Source organism: Hakea prostrata, chromosome 1 (assembly GCF_041222555.1).
Source record: "Hakea prostrata isolate BN-2017 chromosome 1, UWA_Hpros_2, whole genome shotgun sequence".
NCBI classification, from domain to species: domain Eukaryota; kingdom Viridiplantae; phylum Streptophyta; class Magnoliopsida; order Proteales; family Proteaceae; genus Hakea; species Hakea prostrata.
This window is the reverse complement of record NC_142600.1, coordinates 29,161,411-29,184,459: the sequence shown is the minus strand read 5'-3', so window position 1 is coordinate 29,184,459 and position 23,049 is coordinate 29,161,411. Positions and strand designations below refer to the sequence as shown.

The 23,049-nt window shown below is 37.2% G+C and overlaps 1 protein-coding gene across 1 annotated transcript in view; it reads left to right on the top strand.

Annotated features, from left to right (window-relative positions):
• Positions 1-14,512: 14,512 nt before the first annotated feature.
• SCY2 (SecY protein transport family protein) overlaps positions 14,513-23,049 on the top strand; it is a 40,504-nt gene continuing 31,967 nt past the window's right edge. The window contains exon 1 of the mRNA XM_089138560.1: positions 14,513-14,794. Coding sequence (XP_088994686.1) covers positions 14,719-14,794 — 76 coding nt within the window. The 5' untranslated portion in view covers positions 14,513-14,718. The remainder of the gene's footprint in view (positions 14,795-23,049) is intronic.

The window sequence follows — 23,049 nt, the reverse complement described above, 5'->3', positions numbered from 1 at the left end:
GAGCCTCATAACCAAGGTCATAAAGGGCCTCCTTTACTCATGGTGCCTCATTACCACCCTTACCTCATGGGTCCCACACACTAACAAAATAATTAAATAAAAGAAATGCAAAAGCTAATTTTTGAAACTTAATATATAAATAATATATATTTTAATAAAAAACCTAACAGTAGATTTTTCTATCTTCTCTTCTGGAATAATGGATGGCAAGCCTCGTGTTCCATCGCTCTCATATGGTCATACCACATTGCCCCAACCCTTTGCCAGATGAACCTCTTACGGATAAACCTTTTTTTTTTCTAAATGAAGCTAGGAAGACTATCTTAGATCAACAAGAAAACCTGATATTGAATTGGCAGGATATTGGATGACACTAACCATTTTGACAGCAAGCATACAAGGGGTTGGTTAAAGCTTGGCACTTTGTATGGGGAGTCTAGTATCAATAAGTGGTTAACAAATCTTAATTTGCCAAAATGGATTAATACTGAGGAAATTGAGGCATAAAGAACAAACAAATTATAAAAATGCCACTGCAATACCATACAAAATTTGGAAACAATTAATAAGTCTATTTTAATGTGTAATGATTTTTCTTTTTTTCAAGAACGAAACTCATTTGGATGGCGTGGAGACCTTTTTCACCAAAGGAAATGGTAGTTTTTTATCAAAGCAAATTTGAAAGCAACCAACATTTTGGAGGGCTACTTGGAGAGTCTTTACTATGGAATAGATCATGCACTTCGAAGCAATACTATTACATATGAAATATGGTGTAATGTGGACGATGTTTTTGTTCTCTTTCAAAAACCGAAATACTCGTCGCCTCTGAAGTCAATCAATATTTTAGCTAGTGTAAGTAGTAAGATAATAAACACACACTTAGGTAGATTAGATTTGAGCATCTTCTTCATTGGTTAACACAACAAGTGGACTCTATAAGTGTCACATACACCTAGCGGGTACCCTATCTAGCATTCCCGAATGTGTGATCCACAACCCCAAAGATAAAGTTTGAAGTGATCATATCCACATATCACAATAATATAATCAAAAGCAATAACAAAGCATTATATTCAAGTAACTTAAGAAACAATTTAGAAAGGATCACAAAAAAAAATCATAGTGCGAAACAAAAGATACTAATAAAAAATAATAAATGTAGAGTATAGCGAAAATATACTCCACAAACAAATGCGGAAGGTAGATCAAATTCAAAAGCATAGTCTAAAGCTATTACAATTAAAAATAAAGTCTAGAAGAACAAAGAGAAAACTAATCAAAATATTCCATAAAGTCTTATTCTTCTTCATCTTCTTTGCCTTAGGGTTGTGCTCTTGCAACTTCAAATTAGCTTCTCATTCACCATTCCATCGGCAAATAACACGATGTTTGCTACTATCAACAAAGCCATCAGTGTGGTCCAAACCTGTGAACTGGTCACACCACTGATCATAACCTTCTCCAATGACATCCATAGCTGCACCACATAGGGAAGGGTCCTCCGTACTGGAGCACGGGACTTCTTTCATACCTCCAAAGGCATCTAAAAACATATCTCCCAAAGGTTAAGCTCAAAAGAACTTAGCAAGTAGTTCAATAACAATAAACATCTACACACAATCCAAAGCAAACATAAATGTAGTGACATGAGACAATGAATGTAGGTATGCTTCCAACTAATTTATGCTGGTCTCTATTGGTAAACACGCATTACGATAAATCACCGTACTCCTTTAGGTAGGTCTCAAATCACTCTTCCCTCAACATTCCAGGTTTTTTGGGTTCTCCATGGTAATTGGGTCAAGCCATCCTTCCCAGACATTTCATGGTTGGGGTTTAAGTCGACCTTATCGCTAACCACCTGTGAAATCTCCCAAATTTCTACCCCTTTATTCCGTGGTCTCAAGACCAAGAATCCGGGCCTTGAGTCGGCGACAACTGTGGGCCATTGAAGTTGAGCCCGAAGGATTGGAAATGGAACCAATGTTGGTGGATGACCCTTGTGATGATTCAACAACTCTCCTAGAGTTTAAGTGAAGAGAGAAGATTAATCATGATGGTGTAAAAAATGGTGATTTTGGAATGTCCTTAAATCGGCGATGGAGAATCCGATAGATGTGAATAGGTATCAAATCAAAGATCATCGAAAGACCTTTCCAACAAGCCAAAAATCACCAAATTCAAAGTCTGTTTGGGGGTCCAACCATCGACCGGTCAGTTGGGCCAGTTGGGTGAACCAACCCCCCATCTCATTTTCTGTTTAGGGGGGAAATTTGAATTCCGGGTTTTTAAACCTTATTTTATGTTTTAACTCACCCGTAACCGCATTTCTTTATGCTAGAATGAGGTTGAGGCTGCGGGAAGATAAGAAACCAAGGATAAGAGTGGTTCCCATCTTTCCGAAGGTATTTTGTGATCCGAATCTTCGCGAAAACATTAAGAAATGTGAGGTTTCTTTAATCCTTCTCTTAGACACAATTATGTGGACAACTCTCTTCTCTTTATTCGTGGAATTGTGGTTATAGGAGCATTTTAGGATTATTGTTACCCTTGTTCTCTTGTTTTTTTATGTCCCTTTCTAGTATAAGAGTTAATGGTGCGATCCCTTACTAAGGTTGATGCATTTTGACTCTCCGGGTCACCCACAGGTGATTTAGGTGAGTCAATTTGGGATTTTTTTAATCTAGATTAAATCGGACCAATTGATGACACCCTATGATCTCTTTACTGCCAATTAGATTTCCCCAAGGTTTCGTTTCATTTCGACTTCAATTCAAAGGCAAAATTATAACTTTTAGCCGATTTAGGTTAAAAAGGCCAGTTAAAACATAGTTTTCTGTTTGGGTTTCTATAGGAATATTTTGAAATATTTTTCTAAACCCAAATTAACTTCTATTTTATTTTTATTAATCCTCTTGCATGATTAGGGTAAATTATCCTTTTGTTACCTTCTTGTGGAAAGGAATTACTGATCTTTGGATAAAGGAATCTAGTTGATCTTTGGATAAAGGAATCTAGTTGAAGGTGAGGAATATACTTAATCTTATATTACATGTGTAATGATGTTAGTTAAATTTTATTATTGATATCTTGACTTGCTTTAGTATTATCTTGTGATTATGTTTTCTATTTTTCAATATCCTTTGAATGGTGATATGAGAATGTATGAGATGGATGAGATTGAATGGATTGAGTTTTTCTTTTATTTTAAAATTTTTAATTATTGACATGAAAATATATAGATGATGTTGAATTAAATTACTCCTTTTATTTTATGTTGCTTACTAGGGTTGTGGGTTCACTCATTGCCCTAGTGACTTTATATGATTGATTGTGATTGGGGAATGGGGAATGCCCTTTTGACTTTTCTGTCATTGGACACCAGTGGATGTGGTATGGGACGCATTCCTATGGTGCCCTTGGAGCTTTTCCTGATTATTGGTTGACATACCTAGGGCATGTCTATAAATGTTTGGTTAGGTGACCTCATGAGTACTACTACCCTTTCGACAAGGGTATTGAAACCGGTTAACCTGTGATGTTAGTGGCTGGGTCATGTGTGCTAAGCAGACCCACTATCATTATAGAGAGGTAGGGTTGCATATAATAGATAAGGGCTCCTGTGCGCTTATGACCGGTAATCAACCCGTGAGAGAACATGGAAAACATCGTGTCCATTATATGTGGATGACCGTTGGGTTAAGGAATGTGATTCAATAGATGCCTCCCGTTGAAGATTCCATTAATAGGTGGAAAAAGATACTGAACCGAGTTGGTTGGTGCCATATGGGAAGTATCTGGACCATATGTAGTACGAGACCATATGACTTTGCATTGGGCCTAAAATTATCCTTGACACGCGCTGGATCTTATACCAATGGAGATGTGAAAGAGTGGTGACCTAATTCCCAAATATGGCTTGGCAGGACTTTACCCAACAACCGCGGAGAACCCAACAAACATGCTTGAGTGCCGTGAGGGAAGAGTGACCGAGAGAGCCCAAGGAAGACTGGTGTATTACTTAATGCGTGTCTATCATAGAGATTTCATGATAGAGTTAGGAGCATAATATCATAATAATTCATATATCATATAATTGTCATTAATTACATTATTGATATTCATATTATATGTGTGATGTGGAATCTTGTGAATAAATGCATGATATGATGTTGAGTTGACCTCACTGAGTTCTGTTGAACTCATTCATTTTTATATGTCTTTTTTCATTAAAATATACTGCAGGTTATGAGGACTTCTTCCAAATAGAGGATTCTTTGCTGACATATCTTTTTGAAGGAGTGACCGAACAAGAAGTGGACGCGCATGGAACTTCATGCCAATGTTAAAACTATCCTTATGGGGTTGGATTACATTAGGAAATTAGTTTGGTTCATTTTCTGCTGCAAAGAAAACTATCCTCCTTTCTTTTCAAAACTCTGATGTTGTACCTTTTGATTTGAGGTAATGGATGATTGTAATAATTATTTCAAATTTGATAACTTTATGTGAGAAACTTGATTTATTCTTGTTCGTTTGATTTTATTATATCACATGTTGTATGGAATTGTCATTGAACCTAGGTCTTGCAGTGTATCACCCCCACGGGTATTTGGTATGACCGGATTCAGCTGGGTGGGGTGTGACACCACCATTGGTATAAGTATTGACACGTGTCAAGGCTAAATTTAGCCCAATGCAAGTCGTCTACTGAGTTACATCTACTTTAGGGTTAGATACGTCCATTCCTCGCTTCCCGCAATCCTTTCCGGTACCTCTTTCCCCCTAAAGTCACCCATATCTTTCTGGGCTACGTAGACTTTTAACCCTATTAGTCATCCACACATAGTAAACGGGAAGCTCTCGTGTCCTCTCATGCTTCCCGCAATCTCGAGCACCCATGAGCCCAAGTCTACTAAATGCAACCCTACCAATGAATGGCCCCCACAATGTGATTCATGTCCTCTCAAGGGTTGGTTGCTGGTCTTGAGCGCCCACAAATCCCCATTGCTGCCACGGGTCACTCGGTCTCAATTCCCCTTCCGATAGAGTCAGATATGACAGGGTTTTCCCTAACTAACCACTTTTAGACCAATCCTAGGTATGTCAACCAATAGTCGGGGAAAGCGCCAAAGGGCACCATAGGAAAGCGTCACATACCACGTCCACTAGTGTCCAAAGACATAAACGCCAAAAGGGCATTTCCCATTCCACAACCACAACCTAGGCAATCACATGACATCATGATTCCATTAATAACACAATATGATCAAACAAACAATCAAATCATTCATAACCAATAACATAATGTAAATCATAACATGAATAACCTACTATTATTACAGAAGTAGAACAATATAGAAAAAAGTACTAAACATTAGCTATCATCAGTGAACATGATTAAATAAAGCATAGAATGTAAATTGTCAATTGTGAGTGAACGTACTCACCTTGTATCCGACTTCGTAACCTTCAAGTAAGAGATCATAAAGCAAGTCTAAAATCACCAAAACAACCTTAAACAAACATGTATAGATTATAATGAACAAACTCTAGGGATGGAAGACAAAATGAAAACAAAAATAGCAAAGTTGCTGTCAGCAACACCCTTGGTCGATGGTATCAACCAAGCAGGATCGACCAAGCATACTGTGTACGAACAGTAACTCCCAAGTTTGGTCAGAAACTCTTCGAAACACATTGGAACACTCCGAAATTAACAGGAAAATTCTAAAACAACATACGAAGACTATCTATGATGATCTAACCATCTAAAAAGACCATTGGAATAGATCTCCAATAATCATCAATTAGGCCTAAACCGCGGATTCTCACAAAAAGGCTAGAATGAATGGGGATTCATTCTAAAGGATAGAAAACAGCAGATCATACATAGAAAAATACTAAGGAACAGGTCTAACACATATTAGAATAGAAAACTAGAGTAAGAGTAAGTCATGGCATCATACTAGATAAAAAATATAGAAAAATACCATGACTTCAAGGAAAACATAGAGTGAATGGGGATTCACTCCAAGATTAGAAAGATCAAAGGTTGCGTCATTACAGTAGTGTAATACCTTCCTTATAATCAAAACAACAAGTAGATACAGTAAAGAGAGTAGATCTAAGAAGCTTAGGATTGAATACTAACATTATAGAAGAGAAATTAAAGGAGGAACCTTGCTTGGATGCTTAAGGATCTTCCTTGGCTTGAGGAGGAGGCTCTAGGGTTCTTTTCGCGTTCTCCAATAGTTAACAGGCAAAGTGTTTAGATTTAGACCGAGGTTGCATATATATAGAGATCTAAAACCTAAAACTTCCAAAATTAGAACAATTATGTATGGAGCTACCTTGGTCGATGGCATCGACCAAGCATTCCCCCTTTGCTAGCTTGCTGAATTTTGGATCTCAAATGCCAAAACCAATACTTGGGTCCTCAACTAACTTAAAGAAGAATTTAATCTAACTCCATAGGTCATCCCAAAGATATCGACATTGAACTCAAGGTCCAACTTCTGGGTCAAACTTCATTCAAGTCATTTATTCTTAAAAAACAAACAAGGTCTTCGAATTAGGGTTGGTGGGATTTCACAATAAAGGACACCATTATGCAACCCACTAATGTAATATCTATGTGTAATTGTGTTACCTCTTAATAAATTTCCATCTTTATCAAAAAAACATACATACCACATTTTTGTGCAATATAAGGATAATATAATGATTTTTACTATTAATAATAATAATAATAACAAATAAATAACAAATTAATTAATTAAAAAACAAAAAACAAAGAAACCCATAACGATGACTAATGCCATCCCACTTTTGATTGTCGTCATGTTCATGATGTTTGATACTTTTGATAACTATTTTCATTTTGCAACTAAATTTGATGAAGTATTTTTCTTTCTCTACAAAAAGAAAGGTAAAATGAAACAAAAGGGTGAATACAAATTTAGGCAAAATTGTCATCAACCTACTTCCAAAATCACAAATCATACAATTTCAATGTGTTTCTCGACCATCAACGTTCTCTTTTTGGCAACATAGGGTGTTGGATACCAGCTCCAACTATAGCATAACACATCTTTATTACTTCCAATAGAAATGACTTTCATGAACATTTTGATTCCCTTCAAAATCCCCAAGCTCCATTTCTTCTACGAGGAGATGACAAAATTAACATATTTCCCTTCATCCCTGGAGAGATGGTCTCTAACAATCTCCACGTACCTATTGAATAAAGTATTTGTTATGAATGTTTGGTTTGAACCTCTAGGCCCAAGTGAACCAAACAAATCAATACCCTGGTTCAGTCTTTTAGCTCGTTAAGTTTGTAATGCACTTCTCGATGAGGCACTTCTCAGCATAAAAGCTTAATGAGAAGAGCACTTCCTAGTGATAGCTAGCTGTCACAAGAGGCTTCTCGGATGACCTCTCAATGAGCATCTGGCAAGCTACATCTCGGATAAAGTAATGTTGTCAGAGGATTCTATGTATCTCTCTCTAGATGTCTATCAACACACTAATTTGAGCATTGAATACACTGAGATTCATTACATGTTCGTTGGTAGTTGAGAAGCTTCTCATTCGCCTAAAGGCTTTATCAAGTATTGTACCCTACCATTTTGTTTGCCAAAGATTGGACTTGCTATCATATCTGTGTCAGTGTCCATCTGATCATCTTATTCGGTGGAATTTTGTAAAGTTGTGTTGAGGCTTCTTCAGGAAGTTTGGGTACTTAGCTTGCTGATCAGCTACACATCTCAAGTCACCACCACCCTCCTTATTGGATCAAAAGATCCAAGGTCACAAAGCATCTTCACCACCTTAGAGATATGAGTGTGATATATATTAGTAAAAACATGTGCAAATGCACGTGGATGTTTTGCTCTTAATGTAATTAGATTGAAGCAGAGTATATATTTTTAATGATGCATGATTCAACTTAAATAATTATTAGCTCTACTTATGCTTTTCTTTTTAAACAAATAAAGCCAGAAGTGCCAGTAATCCAAAGAGTTGTAGCCAAAATATGTCTGCGAATTATGAAGGAAAATGTGCTATGCCATGCTGATTCACAAAATAACACAAAAGGATAAAAAGCAAATGGTTTACTAAGTCTATCCAATAGAACTCTACTAATTGCTTTCTTCTGGAGACTGTTTTACAACATTTTTCAGTTGTTCACCAACACCAAAACTTGCTTTCCAATCTAGAAGTGGGAGAACCTTGGAATCACTAAATGGGATTAGACACAAGATTTGTTGGAATCTCATCCCTTGATTCAACCACATCCAACCTAGCAACATATTGCTCCATTACCTGAACACAAGAAAGAGAATCAATTCAACTAAACTTCAGAGCATTACAAGAGAGGTAAATTCTTTAGGTATCAAGATCAAGGTTCATATGCCTTGTCAAGGGTTTTCTTCCCTCTTTTGCTTTGAATTCACAATCATACAGAAGGAAAATTGATTTTTGATTAAGGAGATGGGCCAAGGATCAATGATTGACATAGTGAGATGGTACAAAGAAAGTCTTTGGAGAAGGAAGTTAGGATGTTGGGTTTTCTTATCCAGAGGCAAATGTGGGAGCGGCAGAGATCATTAGGATGAGAATCGCAATTTCAACTTTTGTTAATTTCCACCTTCCTTCCTTCTGTCTATTTGTCTTCTTCATTTCATATATCTTCATTGAAATAAACAACTCAACACATAAAGAGCACATATTTTCCTTGACAATTTCTCTGTGCTTGTCTCTCCTATTTGAATATTTTTTGCCTTGCTGTCTTCTTCTTGTCTTTTTATCTCTGTCTCTTTTAGATTCTCCACATTAATTTGAATTCTTACAATGGCTCATTTTGGAAGAATGTGTCTTCTATCTCACCAAGCAATGAGTAAAACTCCAAGTAGAAATGCTTTCATTTATTAAAAATAAAAAGCAAAACACACTTAAATCATAAATATTTTTTAATACACATTCCAATCACACTATGATGATACCATCATTAAACTTGATAGGCATTATGTATTGATATATGAAATGAAAGAGAGAATTCAATAGTCTTATGTAGAGAGTTCAAATCACTATTATTGCAAGCAGACAAGCTCTTGCAAATTTTTTTTTTTTATTTTTCATTAGAAAATATCAAAAGGGATTAAAGTAACTTACCTTTGGTAGCTCCAAGTTCATAATCCCCAAGGAAGAACAGCTACCGAAAAAAATTATAAGCTTCCCTGTTTAGATCCAAAAATATGAAAAGTAGGAAATATATGAATGAGAATTATATAAATATCAAAATATATGAATTTGCAAACACTAAAGAGCCTGTTCTATATGCTTGTCATTTAGTTAATCCATTTACTTTTGCACCCAATTTCCATGATTCCTTTTTCTTTTTAACCCTCTTGAGGTCTATCAGCTCTTGAGTGCAGCCACCCATAAGGAATTGGCAAACAAACCACCACAGATAAAGAACATCATGAGTACAAGTATCTTTTGAACATCTAGGCCAAAAACAGAGATCAAATTTTTAAATGTCTAATTCACATATAACCTGATGCTGACTCTAAAGAAAAAGTTTTTTGATGCTGTTTTTAAGCAAAAACTGATGCCTTGTATAAGAAAACAATGAATGGAATTTGAATAAATGTAAGGAATAAGAAAAGCAATACTCTGGAATAATCAAAGCATTTTCTCATATCCTACTTCATAAGAACAACTGAAACTCCAAAAGTCCTGAATTTTCAAAGCAACTAAAAATAGAACTCTAATCAGGTAATATCCAGTTCTATAATAGATCTTAGACAACTCAATTTTAGATTTTTCTTTGGGGGTATTTCAATTTTTATTGGACTCCAGTAGCTAATACAAATTCTTTTCTTCCAAAAAAAGCACACAAGAAATCGAAATGTTAGAACAAATATCAGTTTGAATGGACCTAATGTGCTCAAGTTTAACAGATGATGGAGATGAACCTTAATGAAACACTGGTAAACATCTATTCTGGACGATGTGTAGCAGTGAAGATGATCAAAGGTGAGGCCCACAGCAGCTTTACACATTAAAAATGTGGAAGTCAGGAATTCTATTACATCAACCTAAATATATCCACACCCATTAGTAAGACCTTACGTCCAACTCCCAACCAATCATTTCAGTATTGTAGAACCTGACCAGCATACAGGGCAGAAAAAGGCATTAAATTGGTTCAACCGGTTAGAAACCTAGTTCAATAGTAGGTTAACATCAATAAAGTCAGCATAATATGGACAATTAATCCATAGTTACATTGTAAGACTGGAACAACAATTAACCGTTCAGTATTTATTCTAAATACATCACCAGATGTATGATACAATAGAGAATTAGTTTCACAAGAAGAAGTTGAGTTTTAGAATTTTTAAATCCACTTAATCTGTAGCTTAATCAAATTCAGAAATGCAAAACCTTAGTAAACACATGATTCAAGAATTCATCAAGGTCTCAATAACATCTTACCAAGAAAAGTTACAGGTCAAAACCTTAACTCAAGTGAGATCCAGATATCTGAGTCATATCTCATATATTATGGATATCTTGGTCAGATTTCATAAAATCTCAGAATCTCAAATTGTGACATATTTCAAATTTCATGAGTAAATAATCTCTTGTGTTAGTTTTCCAACAAAAAAATCTCTATCTCTATAGTGTAAAAGCAAATTTAAGAACAGAATAAGCAAATGTCATTTGTTTTCACAACTTATGAGGTTACATAGGATTTTGGTACCTGTTAGTCCTAGGAAAAATGAGTGGAAGGGAACTACTCTGCAATTTGGAAAAAGTCCATCATCACCTGTCAAAAATAGGGGTACATCAGAATAGGAGTTCCACATTAGAATCTATTGGATTCTAGTCCCGTAAATTATAGAATTGTTAAGAAAACATCCTCAAACATCATCAAAGACATAATACCAAGAAAACTCAACAGTTGCTCAAATAATGGTGCCTACCATTCTCGGTGAAGTGCACTTATAGTAGAAAACTTAAAGAAATATAACAATTTTAGATATCCTAGATGATTCAGTGAGATGGAATGGAAAAAGAGTGAGCTGGTACCTTGAAAGCATGATGTACTTTGCACCCAACTAACTATAAAGACTACAAATTGGTCATTCTAGGTCAAAACGATGCATTTCAATAAGAACCCATTGATGAGGCTACCATCCCATCATTCCTAACAGTGTGCTTGAAAACAATGTTCCTGAACCTCCATCTTCATTAATTCTTCAGAATCATGTCGAAATCCAATGTACAACTTACCTACTACAATAATGAGTAAAATTGAACAATTCAAGATTTCTAAATAGAAGAAGAGGTAGAATAACAAATCCAATATGTTTAATCACAAAATTGAAGATTCTATAGAACATGCCGAAGTTATGAATAATGGTGGAAGTTGTCTTACCTCCAACAGTTGACATCAACATTGGATCTTTCGCTTTAGAGTTCCTTGATTTGTACAGTAAGAAGGAAAGCAAAGCCCGACAAGTGCAAACCGCCAGAAATTTAAAACGGATACGATTTTTCGTTAATCTTCGCGCAATAGGAAAAATTAAATAAATTTAAACATATCGTTTTCACCTGAAAAAAGGAATCTTAATCTACACTGTCAAAGTTGGAGTTTGAATTTCTATAGCATTTTCTTGATATGGTAAAAGAAGTTTAAGGATTTCCGAATTTACGGTGGGTGCAAGATCTTCAAATGCCTCTGAAATCTTTGCCAGAGGCTTGTCTTCAACAGCCATCTCAGAGGTCTTTCTCCCTCTGTCTGTCTCTCCCTTGTTTAGCACAGCCATCTCCAGCCATCTCCGAAGTCTTTTCCCCTCCATCTCAATCTCTCCATCGTTTTGGGATGTGGGAACTATTTAGAAATTGCAAAATTTACTGATGGTGTTTGTTGTTGTTATAGTTGCTGCCGTGGCTGATGTCGTCTCAGAGGATGAGGACGCTTGGGATATTGATTGCAAGAAACTTTGGCTCCACCCAAAACCTTCATAGCGATTTGGTTCAAGCACACATGCCCATAAAATTGGATACGGGAGCAGCAGTAGGTTCGACAAACTACTTTGTGTCTTTGAATACGAGCGCCGTTCATCTCCTTCAGGTCGTAGTGTCTACTTTTTGGAAATATCAGTTTAGTTAACTGATATTTCAGTTAACTAAACTCTTTGCATTAATTGACACTTCGTTAACTTATTTCATGTAATGCTAAAGGTTATTTGCTAAATTACATTTTTGGATATCCTTTTTCATGACTTAAAGGTTTAGCAATTTTAAAAGGTAAGGGTATTTTGGGAAGTGAATTGTAGCCATCCTCCCTCAGTTCGTGCTTTTATAATAGTAGTATGATAGTATGATATATATATATATATATATATGAACACTCTACCCTAATGGGGTTAGCTTTTATGAACATTAAAGTTATTTACTATCCTGAAACTACTCAATAAGACATTTTCTATTTGTCTTCTATGAGCATTTATTCCTCCTTACGAGGATTTGTGTTCATCCGAATCTGACTTAATCATTGGAGGTGGTTTCCGTCCCAGAGGTGGCCCACATTCACTTTCTTTATTTTCCAAGAACCAAGAACCAGGTTTGGTCTCTAAACGAACCAGTAGGCCTATAGTCAGATTTTGGAACAACAATATCAATTATAGCATCCCAAAAGTGATGAGCAATCAATGATTCTTCCACTATTCTAATACACTTTGCAACTTTTTCCCCACTTTAAAATTTACCAAACACAATGCCCTTGTAATCATCATCACTCCCATCCATAGAAAAACAAATTGTCGAAATTCGACAATTTTTGGTCATTTCAGCGTTTGGCAATTTATTTTTTGAACTGAAACTGAAACAATCCATATATCGCTCGACGATACATTCCCTAAATATCATATTATTTTAAAAAAAGTTAAGTGCACTTCATCTGTCATTGTCATTGTTAGTTCCAATTTTAATTGTTAATACTTTTTGAAAACCAACCTCGCTTTTCACCTTCTTGTAGTTGGAAACTCCATTTCAAATTTTTATTTGACGGACTTGGTAATGGAAGCATTGATTCATTAATGTCCCCGATCCCCACTATTTCATATATATATATATATATATCATACTATCACACTATTATATAAAAGCATGTACTCTTTTTTCATGGCAAATCTTTTTATTGACTATTTTATCCTTTGTTTTTATTTAAATGACATTTTTTTTGTATTAGTCCTTTTATTATTTTCTCCATTTGGCTCACAAATTGTTGGTACCCTTTGTATTTTTTTTTTCAAATTTATAAAATAAAAATAGAAAATATAATTTTCCAATGAAATTCGAAGCCCAAGACGTTGAAGGAGTCCACTCGGCCCATATACCATCACTTGTCAATGAGAGGTTACAAATATTAGAAGAAAATTGTCTCACATAGACATGTCTAGCCCAGGGATATGTAAAGTTAACTGTGGATGCTGCATATGTGGGTAAATCGGATAAAACGGGCTGGGGCTTTATCTTAAGAGATAATATGGGCCAGATAATCTTTGCAATCTCAAAACCGGAACAAGCTTCATGGGCTCTCCTAGCACTTCGATCTGGGCTCCTCTACACAGTGGCAGAGGCTATAGACAAAGTTGTGGTGGAATTGGACTGCGAGGTGCTGATCAAGATCATTACCTCAAGAGACTCAACACCCCCGCTTGACATTAATCCCATTATAGCTGACATTACATATCTTAGTTCCTCATTAGAGGAATGTTCTTTCTTTTACGTTTCTAGGATGGTTAACTTTGTTGCAGACCACCTAGCAAGGAGGGCCCTGTCGGTCTTGACTACAACTCAATGGCCTATATCCACTCCCTGGTTACAGTCTCTTTGTAATTTTGTACCCTCGATTTAGTCATCTTAATAAAGTTGGTTTTGCTACCAAAAGAAAAAAAAAAAAAAACAAAGTCATATAATTCTTGTGTACTTATCATCAAAGCAACACTCTTTTTCAATTCTTCAAGAGTAGAAATCGACCCAATGTGTATTGGCGACTCATTACCGCCCGAAACACAATGACTATTAGCCTTTCATTTTCAAAGTCCGGATCGTTTGTTCCCCTCAAATCTTTCACCACATATTTAAGAGAGACATTTATATATGAACACTTACAATATGGATCAAGTATAGATCTCCTATGAAACATGTGGTAGAGAAATATAAAGTATAATCTTCTGCTTAACGATCCCAATTCACATTTCAACATCTCTCATGCAGCCACTTGCATTGTATTTTAGTGTACGGCCATAGGGGTACCACATCCGCTAATGGTGGAATATACCCACACGCTCAATGAAAATTCATATCCTCTCCACCCAGACAGACTGTCCTCCCATCCTCCCACCCTCATGATTGGGTTAACACTTAACATAGCCTTGTCGATGTATGATGGTGTAGGCCATGTGTGGGGGGTGGGGGAATTGGAGGACGGGCTGCCAGTGCAGAGGATCCGAACTCTGCGCTAACACTTCGGAAAAATACGAGAATTGGCCCGCGGAACGATAAAATTAACTTGAGTTACGTTATTGCCTGCTCCGGCATAAAGCCGAAGTGCGTGTGGACATTGGAGGGTACTGCTAAGTTCAACAGAAGCGGGTAGTTTCTTCGGGTTTCTTCTGCAATTTTGTCATGGAAACAACGACGACTTTAAGGTTTCATACTTCTAGTCTCGATATAATTAGAAGAAAACCTTTCAGGAATCGAGGTGAGCATTTCATTTGTCAGTCGATATCCTTCCATTCTCCAACTCAGTTATGCTCTGCTCCATACAAGTTTTCGCTCGTCTGTGTTCTATGTTTAATCCTTATGATTTTGCAGCTTCAAACCAATGATAGCTCTATAGTTAGACCCCGTTTCTTTCATTCGCAGTACGTTTTTGTCCTATTCTTTTACCGTTCGTGTCTACTATACTTCCAAGGTTGTTTCGTACACAATCTTAGTTGCTGTTACCATTGCACTGTTTCTATTTATTGCTCTTGGAATTGAGATTTTCTTTGTGCGTTGTTGTTATGAACTTGATCAAAGTAAATGGACAATGTTTCAGTGTCTTGCTTTCCTAGACATTTGCTGAATGTCCATAACTAGGGTTTTATTTTCATTGATTGAGGCAATTGCCTTTAAAATTTTATTCTGCTATGTGCTATCTTGTATTGGTGAATTTCGTATATGGAAACTATGGTCTTTTTGCCGCATTATATGCAAATGTCAACATGGAGAGTTCCAAAGGGCTTTGTTTACATACCCAGTTCAAAAAGCTGTCCTTGTAACAGTCAGAAAGAAGCTGACACGGATATGTTTCAGTGTTCGGTATGTAACTACAACAACAGCCGTAACCTTATTCCCAACTAAATAGGTCAGCTACATCCAAATGATTCATAAAGCTGTCCTTGTAACAGTCAGAAAGAAGCTCACACAGGGATATGTTTTAGTGTTCGGTATGTAACTACAAGTCTACAACAACTGCCGTAACCTTATTCCCAACTAAATAGGTCAGCTACATCCAAATGAGTCTTAGATACTACAGGGATGAGATTATAAGGGAAGTAATAAAATAAAGAATAAACTAGAGTTAAAGAAATTAGAAAAAGAAAACAAGTGAATGAAGATGTTAAAGCAATAGCCGAAGTAGCTCCTAGGATAATAATCCCCTACAAGGGGTCTGAAACATGACTTAATAGAACAACAACAAGCTTTGTCCAACTAAATGGGATCGTCTACATGGATTCTTGCTTTCCAATCAGCTTTGACTTACACCATACTAGATACAAGGCCCAAGCCATGCATATCCTTTCTCTCCACTTCTCATAAACTTAGGCTGCCCCTAGTTCTTTTAATTCCTTCAATCTAGATTAGATCGCTTCGCTGTATAGGGGCATCTAACGGCCTCCATTGAACATGGCCATGCCACCTTAATCGACTTTCTTGTAGCTTATCATTTATCGGAACTACTACTAAACCAGCTCTAATATGATCTTTCCTTATCTTATCCTTCCTAATTTTGCCACGTATCCATTTTAGCATCCTCATTTTTGCTACATTTAGTTTATCTATATGATGCTTCTTAATAGCCCAACATTTTGCGCCATACATCATATCTGGTTGTACCACAATCCTGTAGAATTTTCCTTTGAGCTTAAAAGGAATGCGTCAATCACACAAGGCCCAGGATGCCCCTCTCAACTTCGTCTACCCTATTTTAATTTTTTGGGAAACATCATCCTCTATATCATTTTTTTTTGTTATGGTTGAGCTAATGTACCTAAAATAATCGCTTGTGTGATCTCCTCATCAAGTTTCACCACCTTGGCAACATGATTAATGTAGTTGATGTGAACCCAATTCTAGGGCTAGGGTTTCTAGAATAATTTTCCTAAAACTAAGGGTTTGCCTAGAATCTTCCAGCAAATAGTCCAATAATTTCAAGGGAAAACTATGGGTTGATAGGGTATTAACAAAATTGTCATGGGTTGGGGGGGGGGTAATTGGGAAGAAAGGTAAAAGTAAGGTTTTATCAATCTTTGTGGGAGGTAACAAAATAATGGGAGATGTATAACCATAGTGAAGATCTAAATATGAGATATTTTGGAAAAAGGAAAATTAGGGAATGATCAATATGGGATGGATCTTGAGAAATCTTCCTTGAATATTTCCTTCTCTTCTCTTTTCTTTCTTTTCTTTTCTTTTTCTTTCTTCTTTCTTTCTTTTTCTTTTCTTTTCTGTTGCCACAAATCTGAGAGGGGAGGGACAGAGAATCTGAGAGAGAGAGAGGGAAGGGGCTGGGGGTTGCTGCAAGGTTTGGGGAGGGTGGAGGAAGGCTGGGGAGTCATAGGGGCTGGGGAAGGCTGCTGCTGTGATGCAGCAGCAAGGGGGAAGGGTCTAGGTTGGTGCACGGAACAAGGGAGGGGTCTGCTGTAACTGCAGGGGAATGGGAGGGGAAGGGCTGCGATGGTAGGGGAGGGGTCTCCTAGGTCTTACGATGGGGTTGGGAGGGGAGGGCAGGGGATGGGGCTGCTGTACTTACTTGTTTAGGGCTGTTGTTGACTGTTTATGGTTGCTGGAATTGAAAGAAGCTGCTGGAGTTGAAGAAGACTGCTGGACATGGTTGCTGATATTGAAGAAAGCTTTTCCTCAAAATCCGCCATGGCCCCCTCATATAGGAACCACAGTCCCCCAAACTCAATTTTCTTATTCACATAATCAGACCTAATTTTACAAAGAAAGAGTAGGCTTATTTATAGCCTACTAAAAGACCTTAACTCTAACCACATGAATCAATCTCAACCAGCCAAACAATATAGGATCTAAGGGACAATAATGGATGACCTAAAATCTTAATTAACTAAAACTCTAATTAGCACATGCTAAATTCTATTTAATTAAAAACTCTAATCGACATGTGGTGGACTAATTACTCTTACTCAACTACTTATTCAAATTAAGGCTTCTTAAGAAATCCAGAACTGACTTTCTGGAACTAAATTTCAGCAGCTAAACAAGGCTGAAAATGCCCTCCATAGGGGTTTGACCAGCTGGTTTGGAGGGACCTTAGGGCCCACTCTTGAATTTGGCTTAGGGGGTTCAACCCTGTTCACATCAGTAGTACTGTATTATTATTATTATTTTTGGGTTCAAAAGTAGGTAATTGATATTGAAAAAGGCCAGATCAAGAGAGCTGGAGAGTAAACAAGAGGGGTTCACAACAAACGAGGGAGGAACACCCCACCAAACACGAAACAACTGAAAACATCAAGCCCATGGGCCAGAAACTCAGCTAGACAATTTTCGTTCCTAGGAATAAAATTAAACACAACCTGCCTAAAACTTGAAATAAGATGAAAAATCTCTAGCAACAAACCCCTACATAATTAATCTAAGGTAGCATCATGACTGTGCAATGCCAAAATGATAACTTGGCAATCCGATTTCACTAGGATATCAGAAACACTGATAGAAGATGCTAGGAGTAGCCCATCTCTAATTGCCTCCAATTTTATCAAAGATGCGGAGGTGGTTGAACAAGTCTTGCACTCTGCCACAATGAACACCCAGCCGGATCCTATAGAATGCAACCTTTCCCTCCTAAAAGAGATTTTGCCTTCTATGATCCTTCCACAAACACTTGGAAAAAATCCCTACCATCCATGGTAATATCATCTAGAGCAGCTTGCCTTGTATCAGAGAGGGTTGCTCCTAGAGCATGTAGTTGTTTTTCTGCAAGAAGGGATTTAAAGTGTTCAGAGTGTTTAAAACAGAAGGAGATAAGTTTATATGGAGGGCTGCGTTTCTAGTTTTCCATACACTCCAAGCAATAGCACTCCAAATTTGATCAACTACTTTTAAATTAGTGGCATCCTTAAAATAATATGATACATGACACATCCAATCATGTAAAGAATTTCCATAGAAATTTGAAGTGTCAATACGGAGGGGGGTAGATGCCAACATTCCTTTGCATGATCACAGAAAAATAAAGCATGAGTCACAGATTCATATGGATTTCCACAAACTAGACAAATAGGAGTTTGGGTGCCCCCTCAGAGAACAAAGAAGATCATATGGCCAAAGCTTCATGAGAAGTACACCATGAGAAATGTCTAATCTTAGGAAGGGTATCAATACTCCAAATCATATTCCAATTTCCAACAAGAAGAATTAAGTAGAGGAAGATGCAAATATTACCTTGTGAGTCTACCATGACAAGGCATTGGTAGTAAGCGGACTTAACTATGAACTACCATTCTTTGTTTTATACCAAATCCAAGAATCATTTGTAGAAGGGGACAAAATTGGTAGAGAAGCAATTGCAGCCGCTTCCATAGCGGAAAAAAGGAAACTGTAATAAGCTCATATTCCAGTAGAGATCTTACCACAAAATTAAGTCATGAACCACTTTAGGACTCATTAGGATTTGGGGGGCTACTAATGTATTTTAGAGGGAGTTGGGGGAGCCATGGATCTCTATAAATATCCACAGTCCTCCCATTTCCCACTTGTATCACCAGGCCTTGTCTTGAGACATCGCTGCCCACAACACTCGTCTAGCACTAAGAACAGATATTTGGGACATCCACTTCCAATAAAGATTTATCCTTAAGATATTTAACAGTCACGACTCTAGCCCATAATGATTAAAGAGAATTGAGAAATCTACATCTTTGTTTTGCAAGAAGGGCTTTGTTAAAACAAGTCACATCCCTAAATTCCAGGCCTCCCTCCCTTTTGCTTCTACACAAAGTATCCCATTTGACCCTATTGATGCCCCTCCCTTGGTCATTTTTCCATTAAAAGAGCCTAATTTGTTGGTCCAGCTTATTGTAGACCTCATTTGGAATAATAACATAGGACATAGCATACATTGGGAGGGCAAAAGCCACTGCATTAATGAGAATCTCTTTGTCAGCAAGCAAAAGGAGTTTTCCTTTCCAACCTGCAAGTTTGGAAGCAAATCTGTCCAGGATGAAAGAAAAAGTTTGTGTATTTCACTTACCAAGGGAAGATGGAAGCCCTAGGTATGTACCATGTGATTGAACCTCTTTGATGTTTAGGATATAAATAATGTCAGCTCTAATATCAGAGGAAGTCTTTGTGCTAAAAAGCACAACTGACTTTGTTGGGTTGATATGAAGACATGACACCTCCTCATACTCCTACAAAATAGTGTTTATCTGAAGAGCACTAGGAATAGAGACAAGGGGAAATAATATACAATCGTAAAAAAAAAAAAAGTGATTTATTTCAGGGGCTTGGTGTGCTATTTTCAGTCTAGGAATCCCACAGTTTGACATGAGTCTTTGAGAGAGGGTTTTATGGCAGAGAATGAAATTATATGGGTTAAGGGGGGCAACCTTGCCTGATCCCCCTATGGGGCACAATCTTCTTGGATAAGTTCCATTAATCTTGATTTGGAACTCCACTGTGGTGATGCATTGCATAACCTATTGAATCCACCCCTCAGAAAACCCTAGACTCCTCAAAGTGTGCTCAATATAAGACCACTCCAGCTTTTCATAAGCCTTACATAAGTCTTGTTTAAGGGCCATGTATCCATTCTTAAATTGAGATTTCTTAAGGAAATATAGTTATTCATGAGCCAGATAGATATTTATTTGGATGGCCCTACCTGGGACAAAGGCACTCTGGGTCTTACTAATAATGGAGTCCAAGATGGGCTTGGGTCTATTTTCCAAACATTTTGCAATCACTTTGTAAGGGGTGGTACACAAGCTAATGGGCCTAAAGTGAGACTCCTCTTGGGTGTTTGAAATTTTAGGAATCAGGGAGAAGACAGTTTTGTTTAGACTTCTGAGCATATAACCCACAGTGAAAAAGTGTTGAACCCCTTTGATCAAATCCGGGCCCACAATATCCCAATGCCTTTGGAAAAATCTGGCCACGAGACCATCAATACCAGGAGCTTTTGTCCCCTTCATTTGAAAAAGAGTCTTTTTGATCTCCTTAGGGGTAAAGGGGTTGCAGAGAGCCAAATTACCTGAACCTGTAATGCATGTGGGGGAACTAGAAATAAAATCGTGGAGAGAACTAGGAGAAGAGGTTGTGAAAAGAGATGAGAAGTGTGTGTAGATTTTGGAGTGAATCAAATGATCCTCCTTTAACCATTTTCCAAAGCTATCTTTTAGCCTATTTATGGAGTTAATTTGTCTATTGTTGGCAGTGGAGGCATGAAAAAATTTGGTGTTACAATCTCGTCTTTTAACCATAACACTTTAGATTGTTGATACCAAAATTTCTCCTCTGCCAACTGCTGGATCTCTAATTGGCTCTTTAACTCCAATTCCTCCTTGGCTATGCTCTCAGATGGGTTGTTGTTGACATATTTCCAGCTGCTGGTTATCTTAGTAATCTCCAAAGATGCATCCTAGAAAGTGGACTTACTCCAGAGTCTAAGGGCTTTTGTGCAATTCCTAATCCTTTGTTGAAGCTGGAAACTAGGGGAACCAAAATTTCTAGGAATCCCAAAGGACCCAAACTAGTATTACTGTATTTGAGTAATTAAAATAGTTGCCAAACAAGATCTTCTCATAGAGAATGAATTCTAGATTTGAAAGACCATAGCATAAAAACTGATGCAGAATAGAACTAAGATCTAAAGTGATATCTTAACTTAGAATAACATTATGACAGTAGGGACAGTATTGTAAATTCACAGTAGAGGAAAAACTGTATATCAGAATTGAACGAGGTTGGAGTGAAGATTACAAAATAGGAATGAGCAAGATACCCAGAAATTTTGATGTCAAATAGATGGTCAGATTTGATTAGCAACTAAAACATAAATTAAATCACTAAAATGGACGTGCTAGAGAACTCTTGAGAGCAATAAAGTATCACCCAGGCTTCATAGGCAAGGTGGATTGATTGGATCAAACATCAACCTACCTACGTGGTCAAACACAACGTTTCTCCATAGAGAAGAATGTCTTCTAAAAGTAAATATTGATTTCAATTCACAAGTGAGGTGATCAACCTTCTTACACAAGTCCCTTTATATAGTAAATCTAAAGAGATAGATATTAAATACATCAGCCAACAACTAGCTAACAGCCTAACACCCACCAACAATAGTATTAACTCAAAGCTGAGATTGTCTCAACTACTCCAACTCTTGACAAAGGAATGCTCTTTTGACATTGGAGTTTCTTATTTTCACACTACAGCCCCATGAATACCATAATATGTGGGCTGCCTCTAACCCACTTAAGTAGTCCTGGCCCATGAAATCCATGGATTGAGGGCCATATCCTTACACCATTGATTGGCTTGACCCTTGGACTTCTTTTTTTGAGGGTATATCTTCAGCCTTGCATCAGTGATTTTTCGTCCTCTAGACAATTTTGTACTCTGTTATATTGAGATTGAGAATGAATCCTTTCTGATTACAACCTCCTCAATAGTCATTTTAGGCCTTCTATGAAAGTCAACCTAAAGGGGGTGGGGCGAATAGGTTGAAACTTGCAATAGCGCTTGTCTTTGCAAATAAATAACAATTTAAGTATTTAAGCAACGGAACAGAGCTAGCAAACAAGACGCCGGAATTTATACTGGTTTGTTTTAATTGATTTTATGCCCACTCCATTCTAGCAACTCTAGGAGGAATTTGCTAGTGTGGTCACTTTTAGTATAGTGGGTGGGATCACAATACTTTTTACAAAATCCTTGATTTGGGTCAAGAGCACCTCACAAAGTTCTTACTTCCCCACAAAAGCACCCAACAAAGTTCCTACTTCCGGGCTAGAGTACCCAACAGAATCCTTGCTTTTGGGCAAGAGTACCCAATTACAGATAATTTGAAATTAAAACATAAAATTTAATTGCAAACACTTATGAAACCTTAAGGGTGGCACTTCCCTTGGAATGAAATGAATGCCAATGAATGAGAGCCTCTATTGGTCTAGTCTCTACCATGAGATTTACCCCTCAAACTTCTTGAATAAGAAGTAAGGGATCATCAAAGGAGTTTGGATCTATGGGAGGCTGAATGGATATGATAAGTGCACAATAATGATAGCTTGAAACTCTTGGGGTTCGTACTAAACAGTGTCATAAAGACTTCTATTTATAGCTAAAAGGTTGGGCCAAGTTAGGTTCCAACGGATAAAAAACGGTCATACTACTGAAACACTGATCGACCTTGGGCATCTCGTGGGTAACCTGTCATTCAAGCCATTGGGAACTAATTGTAGGAGTATAGTTGTCATGACTGATTGATTGGATGCACTGATTGTTAGGTTTGAGGCTCAATTGCTTGACCTGGAGCTTCAATCGGTATGTATTGATGGCTCACTAGAATGTTGGCGATTGATTAGGCTTAATAGTCAATCGGTCGACCAGAACACAGATTGATTGTAATTTTAGAGCTTTCCAAAAATATATGGGGAATTCCTTTATACCCGTCGGGATTGACTCAATAGTCACCTTGGCCCACGTGGTTGGTCTCCTGAA